Source organism: Alnus glutinosa, chromosome 4 (genome assembly GCF_958979055.1).
Source record: "Alnus glutinosa chromosome 4, dhAlnGlut1.1, whole genome shotgun sequence".
Classification (NCBI taxonomy): Eukaryota; Viridiplantae; Streptophyta; class Magnoliopsida; order Fagales; family Betulaceae; genus Alnus; species Alnus glutinosa.
The window spans coordinates 10311161-10328938 of NC_084889.1; the positions used below are offsets into that span (position 1 = coordinate 10311161).

The following is a 17778-nucleotide window of genomic DNA, read 5'->3' on the forward strand; positions in this document are numbered from 1 at the left end:
CTCCACTCTGACCCAAGGCCCGATGTGTGAGGGGGAGATTGTTGGGGTTGTCCCACATCGGTTGTGGAAGGGGTTGGTGGTCAGTTTATAAGTGTGAGGGAAAGCCACACCTCATAAACTAGCTTTTGGGGTTGAGAGAGAGGCCCAAGACTACCTAACACATGGGTAATCAAGTTTTGTTCCTTGTACTCTCTTTGGCATATTGTTTTCCATTTGCATCTGCTACAATACGACATACTATGGGACAAGGCACATCCCTCACCGTAGAGAAACCGGAAGAGGTTCTGACATCACCAAATGGCGTTTTCTCCGCTGGCTTTCACTCTGTGGGTGGAAATGCCTACTGCTTTGCCATATGGTTCAACCACCTATCCCAGAGTCGCAACCGCACCATAGTTTGGATGGCGAATCGTGATCAGCCAGTAAATGGAAGGCGCTCAAAGCTCTCCCTTCTTAAAACTGGAAATCTTATCTTGACTGACGCCGGTAAGTTAACCGTCTGGGAGACAAACACTCTTCCGCGTTCATCAGTACAATTGTCTCTCTACAACACTGGTAATCTTGTTCTACACACTTTGGAAGTTGTTAGTTTGTGGGAGAGCTTCCATTTTCCGACAGATACCCTTCTTCCCCAACAACAACTCACTAGAAATACAAAGCTTGTCTCCTCAAGAAGCCAGAGCAATTATTCCTCTGGTTTCTACAAGCTTTTCTTCGACGACGATAGCCTTCTCCGCCTTCTTTACGATGGACTTGAGATGTCCAGTATTTATTGGTTTGATCCAGGGGTTGTGAGCTGGGATGCTCAAAGGTCCACGTACAACAATAGTAGAATTGCAGTGCTTGATTCCTTAGGGAACTTCAGTTCTTCCGATAATTTTACTGCTGTTTCAGCTGATTATGGGGCAGTGCTTCATAGAAGACTGACAATTGATTACGATGGTGATATTCGAGTCTACAGCTGGAAAGAGGAGGAGGAGACGTGGGTTATTTCATGGCAAGCCTTTCAGAATCCTTGCAAGATTCATGGTATTTGTGGGGCCAACAGTATATGCAGCTATGTTGCTGGTTCTGAGAGGAAATGCTCTTGCCTTCCAGGATATAATATGAAAAACCATACCGATTGGTCTAACGGTTGTGAACCGGGATTTGATCTCTCTTGCAACAAAAATGAGTCAGGCTTTCTGCAGCTATCCCATGTTGAATTCTTTGGTTATGATTATGGGTTCTTTCCCAATTACACACTCCATGAATGTACGACTTTATGCTTGCGATTGTGCAATTGCATAGCGTTCCAATTCAAATTTTCCCGGAAAAGTGGTTTTGCGAAATGTTACCCGAAGACGCAATTGCTCAATGGACATCGCTCGCCAGATTTCAATGGAGACCTCTATTTGAGGCTGCCAGAAAGCAATCTCTTGTCCTATACAAATTCTGTAGTAGAATACAGTTTAGATTGCCCAAGTGAAGGTATAGTACTGCAACTGGAAAGAATCTATGTAAAAAGCCGTGAAAATGGGATACTGAAGTTCATGCTCTGGTTTGCATGCGGAGTGGGAGGACTTGAGATCATCTGTATCTTCTTGGTGTGGTGTCTCTTGATTAGAACCCAACAAAGTTCAGGTGCGGACAAACAAGGCTACCTTGCTGCCGTCGGATTCAGAAAATATACCTATGCTGAGCTGAAGAAGGCGACCAAGGGTTTCAGTGAGGAGATTGGAAGAGGTGGTGGAGGAATTGTATACAAAGGGGTATTGTCTGACAATCGGGTTGCAGCAATCAAACGTCTCAATGAAACTAATCAAGGAGAAGGTGAATTTCTTGCAGAAGTAAGCATCATTGGGAGGATTAATCACATGAACTTAATAGAGATGTGGGGGTATTGCGCAGAGGGAAAGCACAGGCTTCTGGTGTACGAGTACATGGAACATGGTTCTTTGGCAGAAAACCTTTTTTCTAATTCACTTGACTGGAAGAAAAGGTTCAAAATAGCTGTGGGCACGGCGAAAGGCCTGGCTTATTTGCATGAGGACTGCTTGGAGTGGGTTTTACACTGCGATGTAAAGCCTCAAAACATACTCCTTTACTCTAACTATCAACCAAAGGTGGCAGATTTTGGACTGTCGAAGCTTCAAAAGAGAGGCAACCTTAAGAATTCAAGCTTTTCGAGGATACGAGGAACCCGAGGTTACATGGCTCCAGAGTGGGTCTTGGATCTGCCTATCACCTCCAAAGTGGATGTTTACAGCTTTGGAATAGTGGTGCTGGAGATGGTGACCGGAAAGGGCCCAACAGAGGGCGTGCATGTTTTAGATTGTGGAGGGGAGACCGAGCACAGAAGGCTGGTTAAGTGGGTGAGGGAGAACAGGAATAGAGCGGCTACAAATGCAATGACATCCTGGCTTGAAGAGATGATCGACCCACGAATGGAAGGCAAATATGAGATGGGTAAGATGGAAGCTTTGGTTCGCGTTGCTCTGCAATGTGTGGATGAAGACAGAGATGCAAGACCCACCATGAGCCAAGTAGTTGAGATGCTTTTTCAGGAAGAAAATGTTCATTGATCATGTTATATTATGCAAAGGCCTGAGAATTTCTTATTTGGTGATGAGTGTTACTATCCTCTATTACATAAGACTAGAAGTCCAATATGCTCTGCGAAACTCTCAAATATTTGGGAGCAGTGTTTTAGTTGGGTTTAATTGACTTTTTTTTTTTTTTTTTGTGTTCTATTTTCAAGTGTTTTAGTTGTACTAGGAATTGCTATAATAAATTGTATGAAAATAATGTACAAACATAAATCGACAAGTCATCGTTGATAATTAATTAGTGCGATGACACACTAAGTCATCGTTAAATCGGTTAATATTCGGTTAACATGGGTAATGAAATGACGTCGTTTTGATTTTTTTAAAAGAAAAAAATAGGATCAAACGTTTCGTTCTTACTAAAACGACGTCGTTTCGTTTTGTGTCGGTTCGGTTAATCGGTTCGAAATCAAATACGGTTCGGTTACTGCTTAGAAGGTTGTTTGGTTACTGAACCGGCTTTCATAATAAAATTTTATACCGACTACCGAACTGAAAATTAGTCGATAGAGTCGGTAGGCAGTCGATGGCGGTTCGGTTCGGTAAGCGGTAAGCGGATAATTTGCCCACCCCTATAAAAGAAGAAACCCATATTATAACTGTCTATCCAATCCTTTGGCCTTAGCTATTGTGCAGGTGTCGATCTTTGAAAGTTTTGGTTGGGACTAAAAGGCACGTTCGTGCTATTTATATCTAATTACGCCACATGCAGCTAAGCATAAACCGCAAATATATATGCATAAGTAGCACATAATTTGGCCTAGCTCTCTCACTTTACTTCTCTCTCTTCTTTTATGCAACGAAACGCGGGTCTAGGCATTGTGTCGATAACACGCAATTCAACTGGGCAACCTGAAGAGGAAAGGTATCTGGGAATTTGGTGTGTACCCAACGGGCCAGCAACCACGAATTAGGACTTCAACCGGAGAGGATCCAGTTGGTTGTAAGCAAGGGTATTTTGGTAATTTTACATGATGTGAAATTACCAAAATACTCTTGTGTATAACTAAATGGCTCCTTTCCAGTTGAACCCAACTGGAGAGGATCCAGGTCCCAGCACCACGCACATAACAAGTCTAGAGGGAAAATGGCTGGAATTAAAGTTGACAACACATCTCCAGAGAAATGATATTAAGATGATTTGTTGAATTCGAATGAGATTGTATAATTTTATTTTTATTATTTTTCTAATAATATTTTAATTTTGTAATTAGATCATTTTAAGTTAATTTATTTAATTAACTCATAAAATCTTAATAATAATTAATTAACTCAAGCCGGTGGTGGTGAGCATGTATAGCCTGCCTCCGTACCTATTGGCAAGATTTACAAAACAAAGAGATGATATGTAGCATTACTCATTCTTCAATCAAATTAATTAAGTGACAAAACCAAGAGGCTTATTAGTTCAGTTGGTTAGAGCGTCGTGCTAATAACGCGAAGGTCGCAGGTTCGAGACCTGCATGGGCCAATGATGCTCCTTTATTTTTATTTGGTATCTGGACCCTGGATTACAAACCGTAGGTTAAAATACATGGACGCATGGACGGCCCACTGGGCCATTTTCTGGGCCATTGCAACGACTTCTGGCATCAGCCATCTATTCTCCTCTAGTCATTGGGCGACCAACGTGAACGTTTGGACTATCCAATGAATCATGTTCTTGGCCCACTTACACATCGAAGTTAGTATTAAGAAAGATGATTTTGTTCACATACTTCAACCCTAAACACGTTTTTTATATGTTTTTTTTTTTCTTTTTAATGTTAAATTTTAAAGTGTATTTTCTAGAATCCACAGTTATTAATTTTCTTGTTTTGAGTGATGTAGTGAGGAATTAATGTAATTTTAAATGTGGGGGGACTCACTTGCACATGATGGATGACACATGTCATTCTCTCCTTCTTAACCTTTCCACCCTACCATCTTCTACCTTGGTCATCTAACCATCACTACCCTCATTCAACCCATTTCATCTTTCAATACAATCTTATACCTTCCCAAGGAACTTTATTATCATTTCATGTACAAATTCGTTGTTCTTCCTTGGTCACATGAAAAGTCATGCTTATCTTCTTAAGTTAAGTGTAAGAATACTCTAGAACCCTTCCCTAACCCTTATATATACCCTAGGCATGCTTCCAAGTCTCTTATTCCATCCTATCTCACCAAAACCTTCTTCTATCTTGTGCAAGTGTTGTCCAACCCAAGTTTTTTCTATTGCTGTATTATTTCATAAATAAGAAGTACATTTTCCATTTAGTTTTGATCTTTCTTCTACTTTTGGTTGTGAGTCCTTGGGCTAGTGTAACTTTGTTGCACTACTTGAGAATCGGTTGTTCCTAATATTTGGACACCGTATTTCTCTACATTTAATAGTATTAATAATAAAAAAAAGAAATGCTTCTCAATTCCTGCAACTTAATTTGTAGGAAATGTATATCCTTATCTAGCACACACATATTCGGGAGTCAAAGATTCGTTTGTGTTTGCGATTTGAAAACACAATTTTTTTTAAAAATAAAGTTAAGTACTAGTAAATTCGTAGTTTAGCCTTTAAAATTGTACGTTTTTAAAAACCCATCTTTTTGTGTGAAATTTGAAAACTCATATTTTTATAAGTTTCAAATCGCAATTGTTTAAAAATTTTCTCTCGAATGGAACATTTTATACTATTTCATTTAAAATTACACTTTTAATCTGTAAAATCACAATTCCAACATGCTCTAAAACTATTTTTCAAAAAAGTAAAAGAGTGATTATATAAGGTTTGAGCTTAATTAAGCCGTTGTTTGTCATGCATATTTAGAAAGAACTTTTCTATTTGCTGGAGTACTTGGGCTGCGAAAAGAACAAGAATAAACTATACATTTATAAAAAGGTTATGGATTACCACCAAAAAAGTTGCAGATAAAAAAGTAAGTAAAAAAAATGAAAATATTATAAATATGACATATATTTGAATAAAAAATGTATTCACAAGACAGCAAGCGAGTAAATTTGCCATATTTTTCACAGCAATGATAAGGCAATTAATTGGCATCTACAAGACTTAGAAGCTTTTATCTCCAAACATAGATATTTGTATTTGATGAGGCAGTGATTTTAATAATCCATAAATGCTTACCATAGTAAATAAAGTAATCCCTTTTAATTTTTAAATCTTACCAAGTGAAATTTGTTCCAGAGACTTCTGATCTAGTGGTTCATAATTATTGAGTTTAAAAATTTAAGCCCATTTATTTCAATGTAAAAGATTTTTTGTTTAGTCTGGCATTTCTGAAAGGTGTTTTTTGTGACTACCCGTTAAAAACAAAAACAAAAAAATAAAATAAAAAATAAAACCAGGTAAAAACATGTATTTTTAGTAATGACGTGGTAATTTTTTACATGTCTTAGGTGACTTTTTTTACAGGTGGCAAAAATTCAATTAATTTTTAAATGGCATATTGATGGAAGGACCATTTTGAAATCATGAAAGGTAAAACATACTTGGATTGAATTTGTATTTAACACTAAAATTAAAGGGAACACAAATCCTTTCCATGCAACAAATTCAAACCATGACTCCTTCACTTTTGCAACGGCACTTCTCAATATATTCCTCATAATTTTCAGAATAAAGAACTCCACACACCCTTCAGCAGAATATAAGCAAAGATTTAATTTATACAACACTAGGCTTCCTCGTAAAATATTCTGTAATACAAAAAATAGAAAATAATAATAAATAAATAAACCCTTGTTGAAAATGAAAAAAAAAAAAAAACTTTGCTGAGGGAAGATTTGATTTGATGAATCATTTGTGGCCAATTCCTCTTCTACTGGGTCCACTATATGCCTCCGCTGTAAACGACGAGTTGATTGAGGGCTTAGGAGGATGATACATTAAAGGCCACAAATGTAACTTAGTAGTGGAGGCTTATGTTGTGAATGTGTTTTGAATGAGGTGGGATAATGATTTTGTGTATGGGTGAGTTGGCAGATTGAATGGCAGCTGACTAGGGGAAGAAAAGGTGCGGGTTAGTTAGGAGTGGGCTCTCAAGAGGGCTTTGTCAAGTGGGCTTTCTTGTAACTGTTCAGTTTTAATGGGCTTAGATTGTAAGTGTTTTAATTTCTTTATGTAATTTGTGTGCTAATATAGAATTATCGTGAATATTTCTACCTTTGATAAAAGCAGACTGATTTGGCACAATAATTTTGCGCAGCTGAGATTTTAGCCTCTTGGCCAAAATTTTAGAGACAATATTATAATTGAAGTTAATAGGTATGAATTGTTGAACTCAATAAGGAGAATCAATTTTAGGGACAAGAGCAATATTGGTATTATTTATCTCTCTAAGCATTCTGGCTCCCCTAAAGAAATTTTGGACAAATTGCACCACATTATCCTTGGCAATGAACCAGTGTGTGGTAGAAGCCTAGAAAAGCCCTGTCATACCCTCAGGCTCAGGGGCCTTACTTGGATTAAGCTGATCTTTGATTGTTTGCTAAATATCATTCTCATTGGAAATAGAACATAGCATTTTATTTTCATCTTCAGTTATACAAGGCCTAAACAGAGAGTCAAGATTTCACTTTAAAGGAGGATTTGTAGAATTAAACAAAATCTTAGAGTAATTCACAAACTGATTGCCTATATCCTCCATATTGTCCTCATGAGTCAGATTCTCTAATGTGGAGGGCCTTGCTTGAATTTCACTGATGTCTGCTGGCAACCGTTTGATTCTAGTTTGTATATGGCCAAATTGATGTTTGTTCCAATTTTTTAAAATATTCTTGGTGGCCTTCCATTTCTGACAGATTACAAAAGCTGAAGATCCATTTGCTTCTTCTCTCCATTTCAGTCATGTTGGTTTGATTAAACTGGTTTGCATAAGGCGAACCCGATTCTTCCATTTGAGCTCAACCAGTGCATTTCTACTTTCAGCTGAGTTTTGAGTTGAACTTGTTTGATCATGAAAGGCAGGAGATTGTTAAACATTCCCTTTAATTTTCGTACTCACCAATCCAAAATATCGACTTTGCCAAAGTAATTGTTGTCTACCCTCATATCAGGGCCACATCTGATATCTCATTTTCAAATGGTGTTTTTGTAGTGGGGGTTCAGATAATTAGCCTTAATTTGTGTCATTTTAGCTTCTGTAACCACCTTATGCAACCCTTTGAGAGGACCGAGTCACTTTTTTGACCAATTTCTTACACTTTGTAATTATTTCTACACTGTTTTAGTTTGTTTTGGGTCTATTGTTGAGGAGCCCTCCTCTTTTCTATTTTTAGGATCATCCACTCTTTCTTCCTTTTGCATCAGGAGTGGGAAAGATCCTCCCCTGTAACTCTTTCCTTATTCAATTAAGAAAAAAAAAAAAAAAAAAATTGGTGTTCTTGTGAATCAGGATTCCTGATAATCTGGTGAGTCAGAAAAACAAAGTATTCTTGCCTCCTACTTCCATAACAAAAGTTTGATCATCTTTGTGACGACCCTTTCTTTTTTTTTTTCTTTTTTTTTTTTAATAAAAAAAACATACATAAAATAGATCATCACAGTGGCACGACTATTTGTCGCTCAGCCAACATATGGTAACATGTACCCGATAATCACAATTACATCTAACAGCGAAAAACATAATGATACATTCATAATCTAAGCAAAAAAGCATATCTATAATAAAACATGTTTACACAAAAGAGTCATATACATGTCTATCTGTTTAAGGCTTAACAACATTTACAACATATTACAAAAGAATTGCTACACAAAAAAAATAAGTGACACGCAGGTCACGAGCCATACACAAAATGTACAAAAAGAGAGGACATTGTAGTCCAACACATTACGACTGTCGCTGTGGGCTTCAGTCGTAATACCCCAAGTATAACGCTATTGGATCGTCATCCACTTCAGGTGTACTTGCAGCCAAAAGAATAGCATATATACGGTTGTGGTGGTAGCCACATCCATATAGGTGAAAAAATGAGTTCATCGTCTCAATATAAAACATACCGAGACCTCAGTAGTATACTAATCACTGAGTTTTCGTAATCACCAAGTTTTCACAAAGAGCAAACTTTTCTTTTGTCTTACGTGTATACAATAACAGCTACCCATTTTTATGAATTTCTTATTTTGAAAACACATGTGGATGATAAAGTAAACACCGACTCTTAAGAAAACATTAAAGCATATTATGCAGCTGTGACCATATAGAACCAGACATCCCACCTTGGATGCTTCTATATAAATACCCAACTACAATATATATTACTTTTGATTGGTGGCTCAGACATACGTGCACACGGTTACAGCATTTTGGAATCACGCATACACATAAGCCTTAAGCAATAAAACATTGGCATCTTACTTAACTATACAAGGACTTTAGCATAACTAAAACGGTTAATGCCGTATCTAGGTACATTGAAGCTTAGTGTCTTTGAGACAATAGTTCGATCATGCATGCACTGGAGTAGGCCTCTGAGATACAAGCATGTCTCTGCTAATGAACAAATAATAGTTTGCCTATCTATACAAAGATATTAACATCTTCCATTAGTAGTGGTTAACGCCATATCTAGTTTGGTGCTTTTGATACAAAAGTTTGATCACGCATGTCATTTCGCCTATGCCTATGAGATGTAATTGAGCCGAGTCGAGTCGAGTTTTAAGATTTCAAGACTGGCTCGTTTATGAGTTGAGTTTAAATAGTCCAGCTCAAATTCGAGTCGAGCTATAAAATGCGTGTTCAAGCTTGGCTTGTTTAAAACTCAAGCGAGCTCGAGCTCGAGCTCGAGCTTGAACTAGAACTTGTTGAGAATGACAGTCGAGCCGAGCCGAGTCAAGTTACTTAACAAGCTCGACTCAACTAGAACTCGAGGTAGGCTATTAAATTTTTCAATGTATGATCAAAGCGGAGTTCAAACCCGAGTTTGTGAACAACCTCCATACTATTTATTAATAATTTAATATGTTAGTTTAACATACTAAATACTATTATCAAAGTATTATAATTAATATGTAATACAATATTTACTTAGCTAGTGTACTATATGCTTATTTAGTATATATTATATATTTATCAAAAAATGACCTATAGACTATAGTTAATTACTATATATATATATATAATATACAAAAAAAAAATATCGAGTAACATATAATTAATTACATTTATTTAGTATATGTTAATAAACTAGATAATATGTTAGTTTATGAACTAACTAGTTAGTGTGTTAACTAATACGCACACGTATAAATAATAAGTAACATATATAACATATATTACTTAATTATTACTATACATTCTTAAATTTATATAACTCATTTTTAGTAATTTATAAGAGATATGAACGAGCTAATGAGTCGGACTAACAAGCCAGGCGAGCGATCCGGTCGAGCTTTAAATGAGCTGAGCTCGTGAGCCCCTATCGAGTTTTGTCGAGCGAGTCAGGTATGTATCACTTACTAATCGAGCAGGTTTTTACAATAACGAGCGAGTTTCTAAAGCAGGGAGCTCTAGTTCGGATCGGGCTAAACTGAGAGGGTATCGAGTGGGTTGTCGAACAGACTGGTTTATTTACATCCCTACGCCTATCTATACAAACATGTCTCTGTTGATGGACAAATGACAATTCGCCTATCTATACAAAGACATAACATTTTCCAATTCTGAGCAATGTAAACATCCATGTACGTTAAAGCTCAATGCTTTTAAACCATGCAACCAGTCGATAGAAATATACATATGTTCTTGCCCATTAAGACTCATATGCATACCAATACGTCTAGCATAAAACTGTCATATATCATATCATGAAAACATCACACATAAAAACAATGCTATGCATGCTTGATGTTGTTCTTTGTTGGTGTTCCTATGGGGTTTAGGTCTCCTGGGGCTTAGGTCCCCTAATAACTATTTATGCGTATGTTCCTATGGGGCTTAGGTCCCTATGGGGCTTAAATCCCCCAATAACTAGTTTTTGCTTCTCTGACAAATATCATGGGGCTTAGGTCCCTCAATAATATCTACTAGGTACCCTGGGGCTTAGGTCCCCCTTTAACTTGTTTATCTGTTCATGTTTCATGCTAAATGCTCATGCTTAAATACTATACATTTAATTTCATGATCATGGCTTTAAGACATGCTTTCTTCATAAAACATCAACGGTTCAACATGTCATTTTCTCAAACAATTTCCATGACTTAAATTTCCAACTGCAATAAGCATCAAATACATACATTTAATTCCCAACCGCAGCAGGCAGTCAAACATAATTCAAATCATACTTCACACACATTTCAATTTGCAATTACATCATTGGCATTATTTCAACATACTTGAAACTACTCAAATCATCCAAAACATATATTTTAACATATCATCGATTTGGTAAGAAAATCACATATTATTTCATTTTATAATTATTTAAAATGTAATACTTTTCTTAGTGAGTAGAAAACTCACATTGGGCCGCTTGTTCGCTAACTCTCAACAACTCTAAATTCAACCCGCAAAGTGCAACTAAAAATAAAACACATTGCACTATTTAGTATTCTAGACAATAATTACTCTAAGTAGCACTTTGAATCGCTCAAAGGCCACATTATTGAATTAACCAGAAAATTCTAAGAGTTCTAGACAACTACCCATAACTTCTAATTACTATCTCATCTACAATAATGTTAACCCATAAGTATTTCATAGGGTTAAACTTACAAAACAACATTTAAACAAAATACCCATAAGTTAGGGTTTTAGAGAAAACTTACCAAAAGTTCACCACACCAATACCCAAGGTTTGGGTAGCCTCTAGCAAGCTCCAAATAGCTAAATACCTAAAGAATATTAAGGATTAAACTCACATTTATAAGATTTCACTCAAAAATCTCAAAAACATGAGTTTAGTGATTTACCTTAAAACGATTAGACAAAACGTAGATCATAATGCATAGATCACGTTCCCGAAGTCGGATTTGAGTTTGGACCCTTGGATCTTCGTGGATCAAGGTTTTTGTATGAAAAACCTTAAGAAAAATCATGTAGAAGAAAAGAGAAAATTGGAGAAATGAGCCAAAAGAGCTCAATCTCGCATTTATCTCCAGTGATGTCTGGACAGGTTAAGTGAAGGTCCAGACGTGCGTGCGAAATGCCGCATAATTTCTTCTCTGTGGCTCCCGTTCGGTGGCCGTCCAGACTCAACGTCCAGGAATTCTATTTTTAGTACTTCTAAGTGTTCTTCTTGCATTTTCATGACATCTAATTAACTCTAATCATTTAATCACTCAATTTTTATACTTTAAACATTAAATAATGTCTCGGACATTACAATCTTTCATATGTGAATTGTACCCAAACTCAATCTTTACCCTACTGATTCTGAAAGAGCATATATGGGGTATCTTGCTATTTATACTGACCGTAAAATATAATAGCTTAATGGGGATTATGTAATTTATATATGTTTCCTTCTTCATTTCTCATTTTTTTTTAATTATTTTTTTTCGATGCTTCATTAGGGGCGTTGCTAATCCAATTAAGTGCCCCTAATTACTGGCGCTTGCTTAGTTAGGTGCTGGGCAAAACGGGACGTTTAATTAAGCGTACTATTGCCATAATTTCCTGGGCCTAATTAGGCGTATAATACCAGACATTTAACTAAGCGTTGGCGCCGGTATTTAAGGGTCCATAATTACTGGCGCTTACTTAAGCGCCCAAAACTACAAGGGCTTAGTTAAGCGGCAGTACTTAAGCTCCCATAATTACACGTGGCTAACTATGCACCAGTAATTAAGCTCTCATTATTGGAGTTTACTTAAGCCCCAAAATTACACACTTTCTATTAAGTGCCGGCAAATATAAAAGCTTCCAAAACAAAATCAACTCTCTACACATGTTTTTGTGCCCAAGCCATAATTTTCTGACACTTACCAGTCGGCGAAATGTAGACACCGAGAACCAGATAGGAGCCAATGCTAAATTAAACATCAGTAACTAAAAGTGCATATACCGAATTTTGTTTCCTGGTGCATGTTTTTATCGCCCAAGCAACCCTTTCCTGACACTAACCAATGGGCGAATGTCATGCGCCGAGAAATAGGCGCCGAAACACAATTAAGCATTGGTATTCTGAGATTTGAGCCGGTATAGGCCGGGCTGAATTCCTTAGTGTTATTTGATTTCGTTTTGTGCAAAACACAACGAAACTACAAAAGTTTTTATGGGTTTCACTGAATTGTGGATAAGTATTTGTTGTAATCCAGTACTTACCAATTTATTGGAATTATTGGGGGCAAATAACTTCTTAAGAAAAACGATTCAGTAACGCAGCTTATGCTCCAATTGTTTCTACGTAAAATGATTTCCATCGTAAAATATTTTCTTCGAAATCATTTTCAGAAAAAATGATTTTCTCGAAAATATTTTTTGGCGTTTGGCTCGAACGAAAAAAATTATGAAAGGCAAAACTGCAAATGCCGTCGGAATCTGGCAATGTCCGGTCGCCGTTGCCAGATTCCGACGAGAAGGTTTGGTCGGATCTGGCCAGAATGGCCAGATTCTTGCCGGACTCTTCCGGATCCGGTCATATTCGGTCGGATCCCGGTCATTTTGGCCAGATCAGTAGCTGGGTCCGTCCAGATCCGGTCGGAACCTAGCCGTTTTGGCCAGATCAATGGCCGGATCCGGTCAAATCCGGCTGGATCAGTAGCCAGATCTGTCCAGATCTGATCGGAGCACGGCCGTTTTGGCTTGAGCCGGCCGGATTCTGGCCATTTTGGCTAGATCCAGGCGGCTGCTGACGATGGCCGTATTCCGGCCAGTTTCAGCCGGAATCTGGTCCGCCGGTATCTGGCGATAGTGGCCGAATTCAGGCGCCGGCAGGATTCTGGTGGCCGGATGTTGCTGGATTTTGGCGCCGACTAGATTTCGACGACCAACAATTGCTAGATTCCGGCAATCAGATATCAAACGTGCGTGCAAGGACAAAGAGTTTAATTTCGGAAATTCCAAAAATTAAAAAAGTTTTTACGGTCAAATTGAAAATGATTTCTGTTGACAATTACTTTCGCCCTTACCAAACACTGTAAAATGCCAAAATTATTTTTCAGAAATCATTTTATGCCGAAACAAACGGAGCATTAAAAGTATTTAATTTTCAGTTTTCCATTTATGCCCAGACAATCATACGTTACGGATGAACATGGATAAGGAATTTGGGATAGAAAGAGAAGAAGGATGAAAGATGAAATATCCATGGAGTTGCAAGGACTATGACTAGTGCTTACTTAATACAAGAGTGGAAGAATGCAGCTTCTAAGTTCTTCATTACCATAATAAACCAGTAAATGAAACAAAAAGTTCGCTTTCATGCATGTTTATGTGACAAAGGAATTAAGACTTTGAAATTTCTTAGTCGGTGCCATCAAAGGCTTGATATGTCTTGACCAAGTTGTTTGAGCTTTAAGGATAAGAAAAATTACATTGATCACTTCTTTCTATTCTTTTTGTCGATTCAAGAAGACACAAATTTTGCTACAACCACAGTGAAGAGAAAAGTGTTAGGACACGTAAACACCATTCACAAATACAGTGAAAATTATCTATCATTTTTTTTGTATATATTAAATAGTCGATGTTGCGCTAAATATCAACTCACCAAAAGACAATGCAGAGAAATAAATCAAACAACCCACTAATAAGATACCAAAATTTTTACGTGAAAAACTTTCAGTGTGAATGAAAAAACTACAGGACCAAGTCCAGTTAAATCTTTTATTATCAACAATAAGGAGTTTATAAGTTTCTTCTCTAGAACAATATCTAGAGTATACCAACACATCAAGGACACATACATTTCTGGATTAAACATAAGTTGGTCACCAAAATTCAACAAGAATAAAGAAAGATCTCACCAAGTGGATATGATTTATTCATTTCAAATAGTATTCATTTCATGGTTATGATTTAAAATTGGTGCATCTAATGGTATACATTATTTCACATTATTTAAAATTTTTAAAAGACATGTCAATATTGACTTTATATATATTACTAAATAAACTAATTTTAAATCATGACTATAAAATAAATATATTCATTTTATTTTAAATGGAACGTTCTATGTTAGATTTATAATGTAATTGTACTAATTAAGAAGCTACATCCAAACTACTAAAAGAAATCAAACCACCTAGGAAGCTAAATAAGATAGAGAGAAGACTCCTGAAAGGCTTAAAAGCTTTTGAGGAGAATAGGCCCTTGTTTAAATTAGGCCTAGCCTATTTTCTATCCACATCGCTAGCCCATCACTCTTTAGGCCGCGTTGTCCAGCTAATTGGGCGTAGGAAATCTTGTCTTTATTCGTAATTAGGATTGCCTCTAGCCTTGAATTCTGAGGGCAGAGGACTTTCCGAATGGTTAAAAGCAATTAAAGCATAATGTAGAACGACTTCTTTATCTAGCCAAAAATTCTTAATAATAGAGATTTCAGCGTGTAGAATGACATCTACCAAGTTGAAATTCTACAATGCTAGAAAATTACAAATCCAAGCCTATCCTATGATTTTCCCCAAATAAAGATTCCTTGGTGATATAATAATAGTTTTTTGTCATTTGAAAAACGCTTTATTTTAAGGGCTAGCCTCAAGTTGGGCCGAGGTTAGGCACGCGGATTAGACTACGTCTTTTAAGGGAGAGCCTCAAGTTAGACCAAGGCTAGGTGCGTGGGCTAGAGCGTGTCTAGCCCCACATGAATCAAAATATCTTTTAATCTTCTCTCGTGTGAACTAAAATACTAAAATAATGCTATTTTCGTAAATTCTCATTTGCCAACTTAAATTTCACCATTCCTCATATTACTATTGCTAAATGTATATACTTGATATTCAGATTTTTTTTTTTTATTTATAATGTAATTGATTGTTTTCTCAATCAATTTTTGGATCAGTCTCTAATCGGCCGCTGTAGCCGTGGACTGCCCCAGTGAACCCATCAAATAAGTTCTAATGTTGCAGCTTATCCCAAAATATGCAAACCTCTCCGCCACTTTCACACCTACTCAACACGTAAACAAGCAACTCAAAATCTTTAATTTTTACAACACTTACAAATATTTGAATATATATTTAGTGTGCATGTTTACCTTACCTATGAGGAAAGCGGCGGACCTCCAGCTGCCGGAGTTGGCTCTCAGGGCTGAGTTGCCTTTGTAGTCAATAACACCGTCCACGGTGCTGTGCACTAGCGGAACTTGCGCATCCGGAGACTCGGCGTTGGAAAGGTGAGATATGGCCATTTCTTTGTCGGCAATGGCACATGCAGTTGACAGTTGTTCAAACTTTAATGATAAGCTTTTTGTGTATCACAATTATGAAGAGTGCCTTTTTGTCAATGCTATTGGTCCGAGGGTTGAATTATTGGGTTTGCTTGCTTGAACCAAAGTACGTACTCTCCAACCGCACACTTCGGTTACTTTGTGTGCGTTATCACATCAGTAACAATTAGAGTAGTGTGCGGGACAATGTGAGATTGGTCTCATCAGTCTCGTATACATGGATTTCATATTTATTGTAAATATATATAATATGTGTTGTGTGTACAAATATCATTTTTTTTTTTTTTATGAGAATAATGTTTAGGCCCCTTTTTAATGCCATTGAAGTGTCCTTCACAGAGAATTAGGGCTTTGTTCGGAAGCAAACTCTAATGAATCTTATTTTGTTTGAAATGACAAAAAAAAAAAAAAAAAAAAAAAAAACAGAAAAATTAAATGGTAAATCACATCATAGAAAAATAATAGAAGAATGATAAAAGAATACAAAGGATATTTCCTTTTTTGTTTCGAAGTAATTAAAAATCTATATGCAAATTTAAAATTTAGTATTCTTCCTCCTTCAATATCGTCTACTTCCTTCCCGCTTTGACCAATCAACAAAAGAGGGCCGAAGACAAAAATAAAACCTTTTTTGTTTTTTCTCTTGGTTGGTTTGACTTCTTTTTTTTTAATCATATTAGACTTGGCTTATTAGTCTACTTCAATTTATTTAAAAGAAAATAGAAAAATATGCAAAGGTCCAATGCTGTCCAGATCTATATCATAGTCATGGGAATTTTAAATTAACAAATATATTAATTGCTCATTTGGAATCCAACTTTATTTGTGCTGCATATATAACATAAAGTATTTAATAATAAGATATGTCTTTCTCATTTCTAAATTCCATTGTCTTTGCCAAATTCAATTTGTTATTGCGACATCCAAGACTTGATTTTGGATTTCTACTATAAGATTCATTCCTATTACCTCGTCAATGGACAGCCTTATTGTATTATATTTTTGTGTGCATTACTTGATTTGACTTTCACTAACCGTGCATATAGAATTACAATTTCGTAAACAAAAAGTGTGATTTTAAACTAAATTGAAGAAAATGAATCGTTTGAAAATTGAGTTTTTAAAAAAATTGCAATATGAAAACTCAGAAAACTGCTTTTTCAAATCGCTAGTAATGGAATGTTTTTTTATAAAACGCATAATTTTAAAGGCTAACTTGCGATTTTAAAGGCTAAATTGCGCTTTATCCAAGGGCTTAACTGCATTTTTAAAATCACTTTTTCAAATCGTACATTTAAAAATCGATATGTTTAAATTACACTTTTTAAAATCGCAAATCTAAACAGACCCTAATTATATCTGATTTTATCATTATATCAAAGTAAATGTTTTGAATTCGAATTATGTCCTTGTTATTCACTTCTCATTTTAATTAAATATATCCCGTATTTGACTGAACTTATTAAAGAAAAGTTCGAGGTGTGCATGGAATAATATTAAAATATAAATTAAATTATTAAAATGTTCACTTTCTATCTATTTAAATTTTTAGGATAAGTTGTGATTTAACAAACACTTTCTTTTTCTTTTTTATTGTTTCCTTTGAATGAACCACGGTCGTCCGAATCGAAGTGCTATGCCGGTCCTCTCCAATTCTGTCACACATAATTTTTCCTTGCATAATGAAAAATAGGTGTTTCTGAAGTAATAGATAAATCAAATCACCTCATTCAAACTGACCTTGGGACCAGCCATTCGAATGCCAGAATCATGAGATATGGCTTTTTGTCCCTTTTTTTTTTTTTTTCTAAAATTATTCTGATGGAAAATTGACCTGCGTCAAAATGACCAAAATACA

The 17778-nt window shown here is 36.1% G+C and overlaps 2 protein-coding genes and 1 non-coding gene across 4 annotated transcripts; 2 read left to right on the forward strand and 1 right to left on the reverse strand.

The window, feature by feature from the left end:
* The first annotated feature begins 201 nt into the window (after positions 1–201).
* On the forward strand, positions 202–2603 carry LOC133866720 (putative receptor protein kinase ZmPK1). Its single transcript, XM_062303342.1, has one exon. The coding sequence runs from the start codon at positions 240–242 to the stop codon at positions 2562–2564; it is 2325 nt and encodes a 774-aa protein (XP_062159326.1). The 5' UTR covers positions 202–239; the 3' UTR covers positions 2565–2603.
* Positions 2604–3985: 1382 nt separating this feature from the next.
* TRNAI-AAU (transfer RNA isoleucine (anticodon AAU)) lies at positions 3986–4059 on the forward strand. The gene has a single exon. It is a non-coding gene; the product is annotated as a tRNA-Ile (tRNA).
* A 9770-nt stretch (positions 4060–13829) lies between these two features.
* LOC133865540 (protein NRT1/ PTR FAMILY 5.15-like) lies at positions 13830–15906 on the reverse strand. Of its 2 annotated transcripts, none has more exons than XR_009899769.1 (2): positions 15734–15906; positions 13830–14119 (listed from the first exon to the last, which is right to left on the reverse strand). XR_009899769.1 is itself a non-coding variant. In XM_062301963.1 (2 exons), the coding sequence occupies exons 1-2, from the start codon at positions 15879–15881 to the stop codon at positions 15537–15539; spliced, it is 252 nt and encodes an 83-aa protein (XP_062157947.1). In that variant the 5' UTR covers positions 15882–15906; the 3' UTR covers positions 15251–15536. The 2 variants fall into 2 exon arrangements, 1 of the variants encoding a protein (XP_062157947.1); XM_062301963.1 differs by lacking the exon at positions 13830–14119 and adding an exon at positions 15251–15640.
* Between the last annotated feature and the right edge of the window lie 1872 nt (positions 15907–17778).

Excerpts from the sequence above, each read along its gene's own strand:
- LOC133866720 (XM_062303342.1), top strand. The coding sequence starts at position 240 with ATGGGACAAGGCACATCCCTCACCGTAGAGAAACCGGAAGAGGTTCTG.
- LOC133865540 (XM_062301963.1), bottom strand. The coding sequence starts at position 15,881 with ATGGCCATATCTCACCTTTCCAACGCCGAGTCTCCGGATGCGCAAGTT. Across the intron at positions 15,641-15,733 it reads GTCCGCCGCTTTCCTCATAG|GTGTGAAAGTGGCGGAGAGG; the intron begins GTAAGGTAAACA and ends CGTGTTGAGTAG.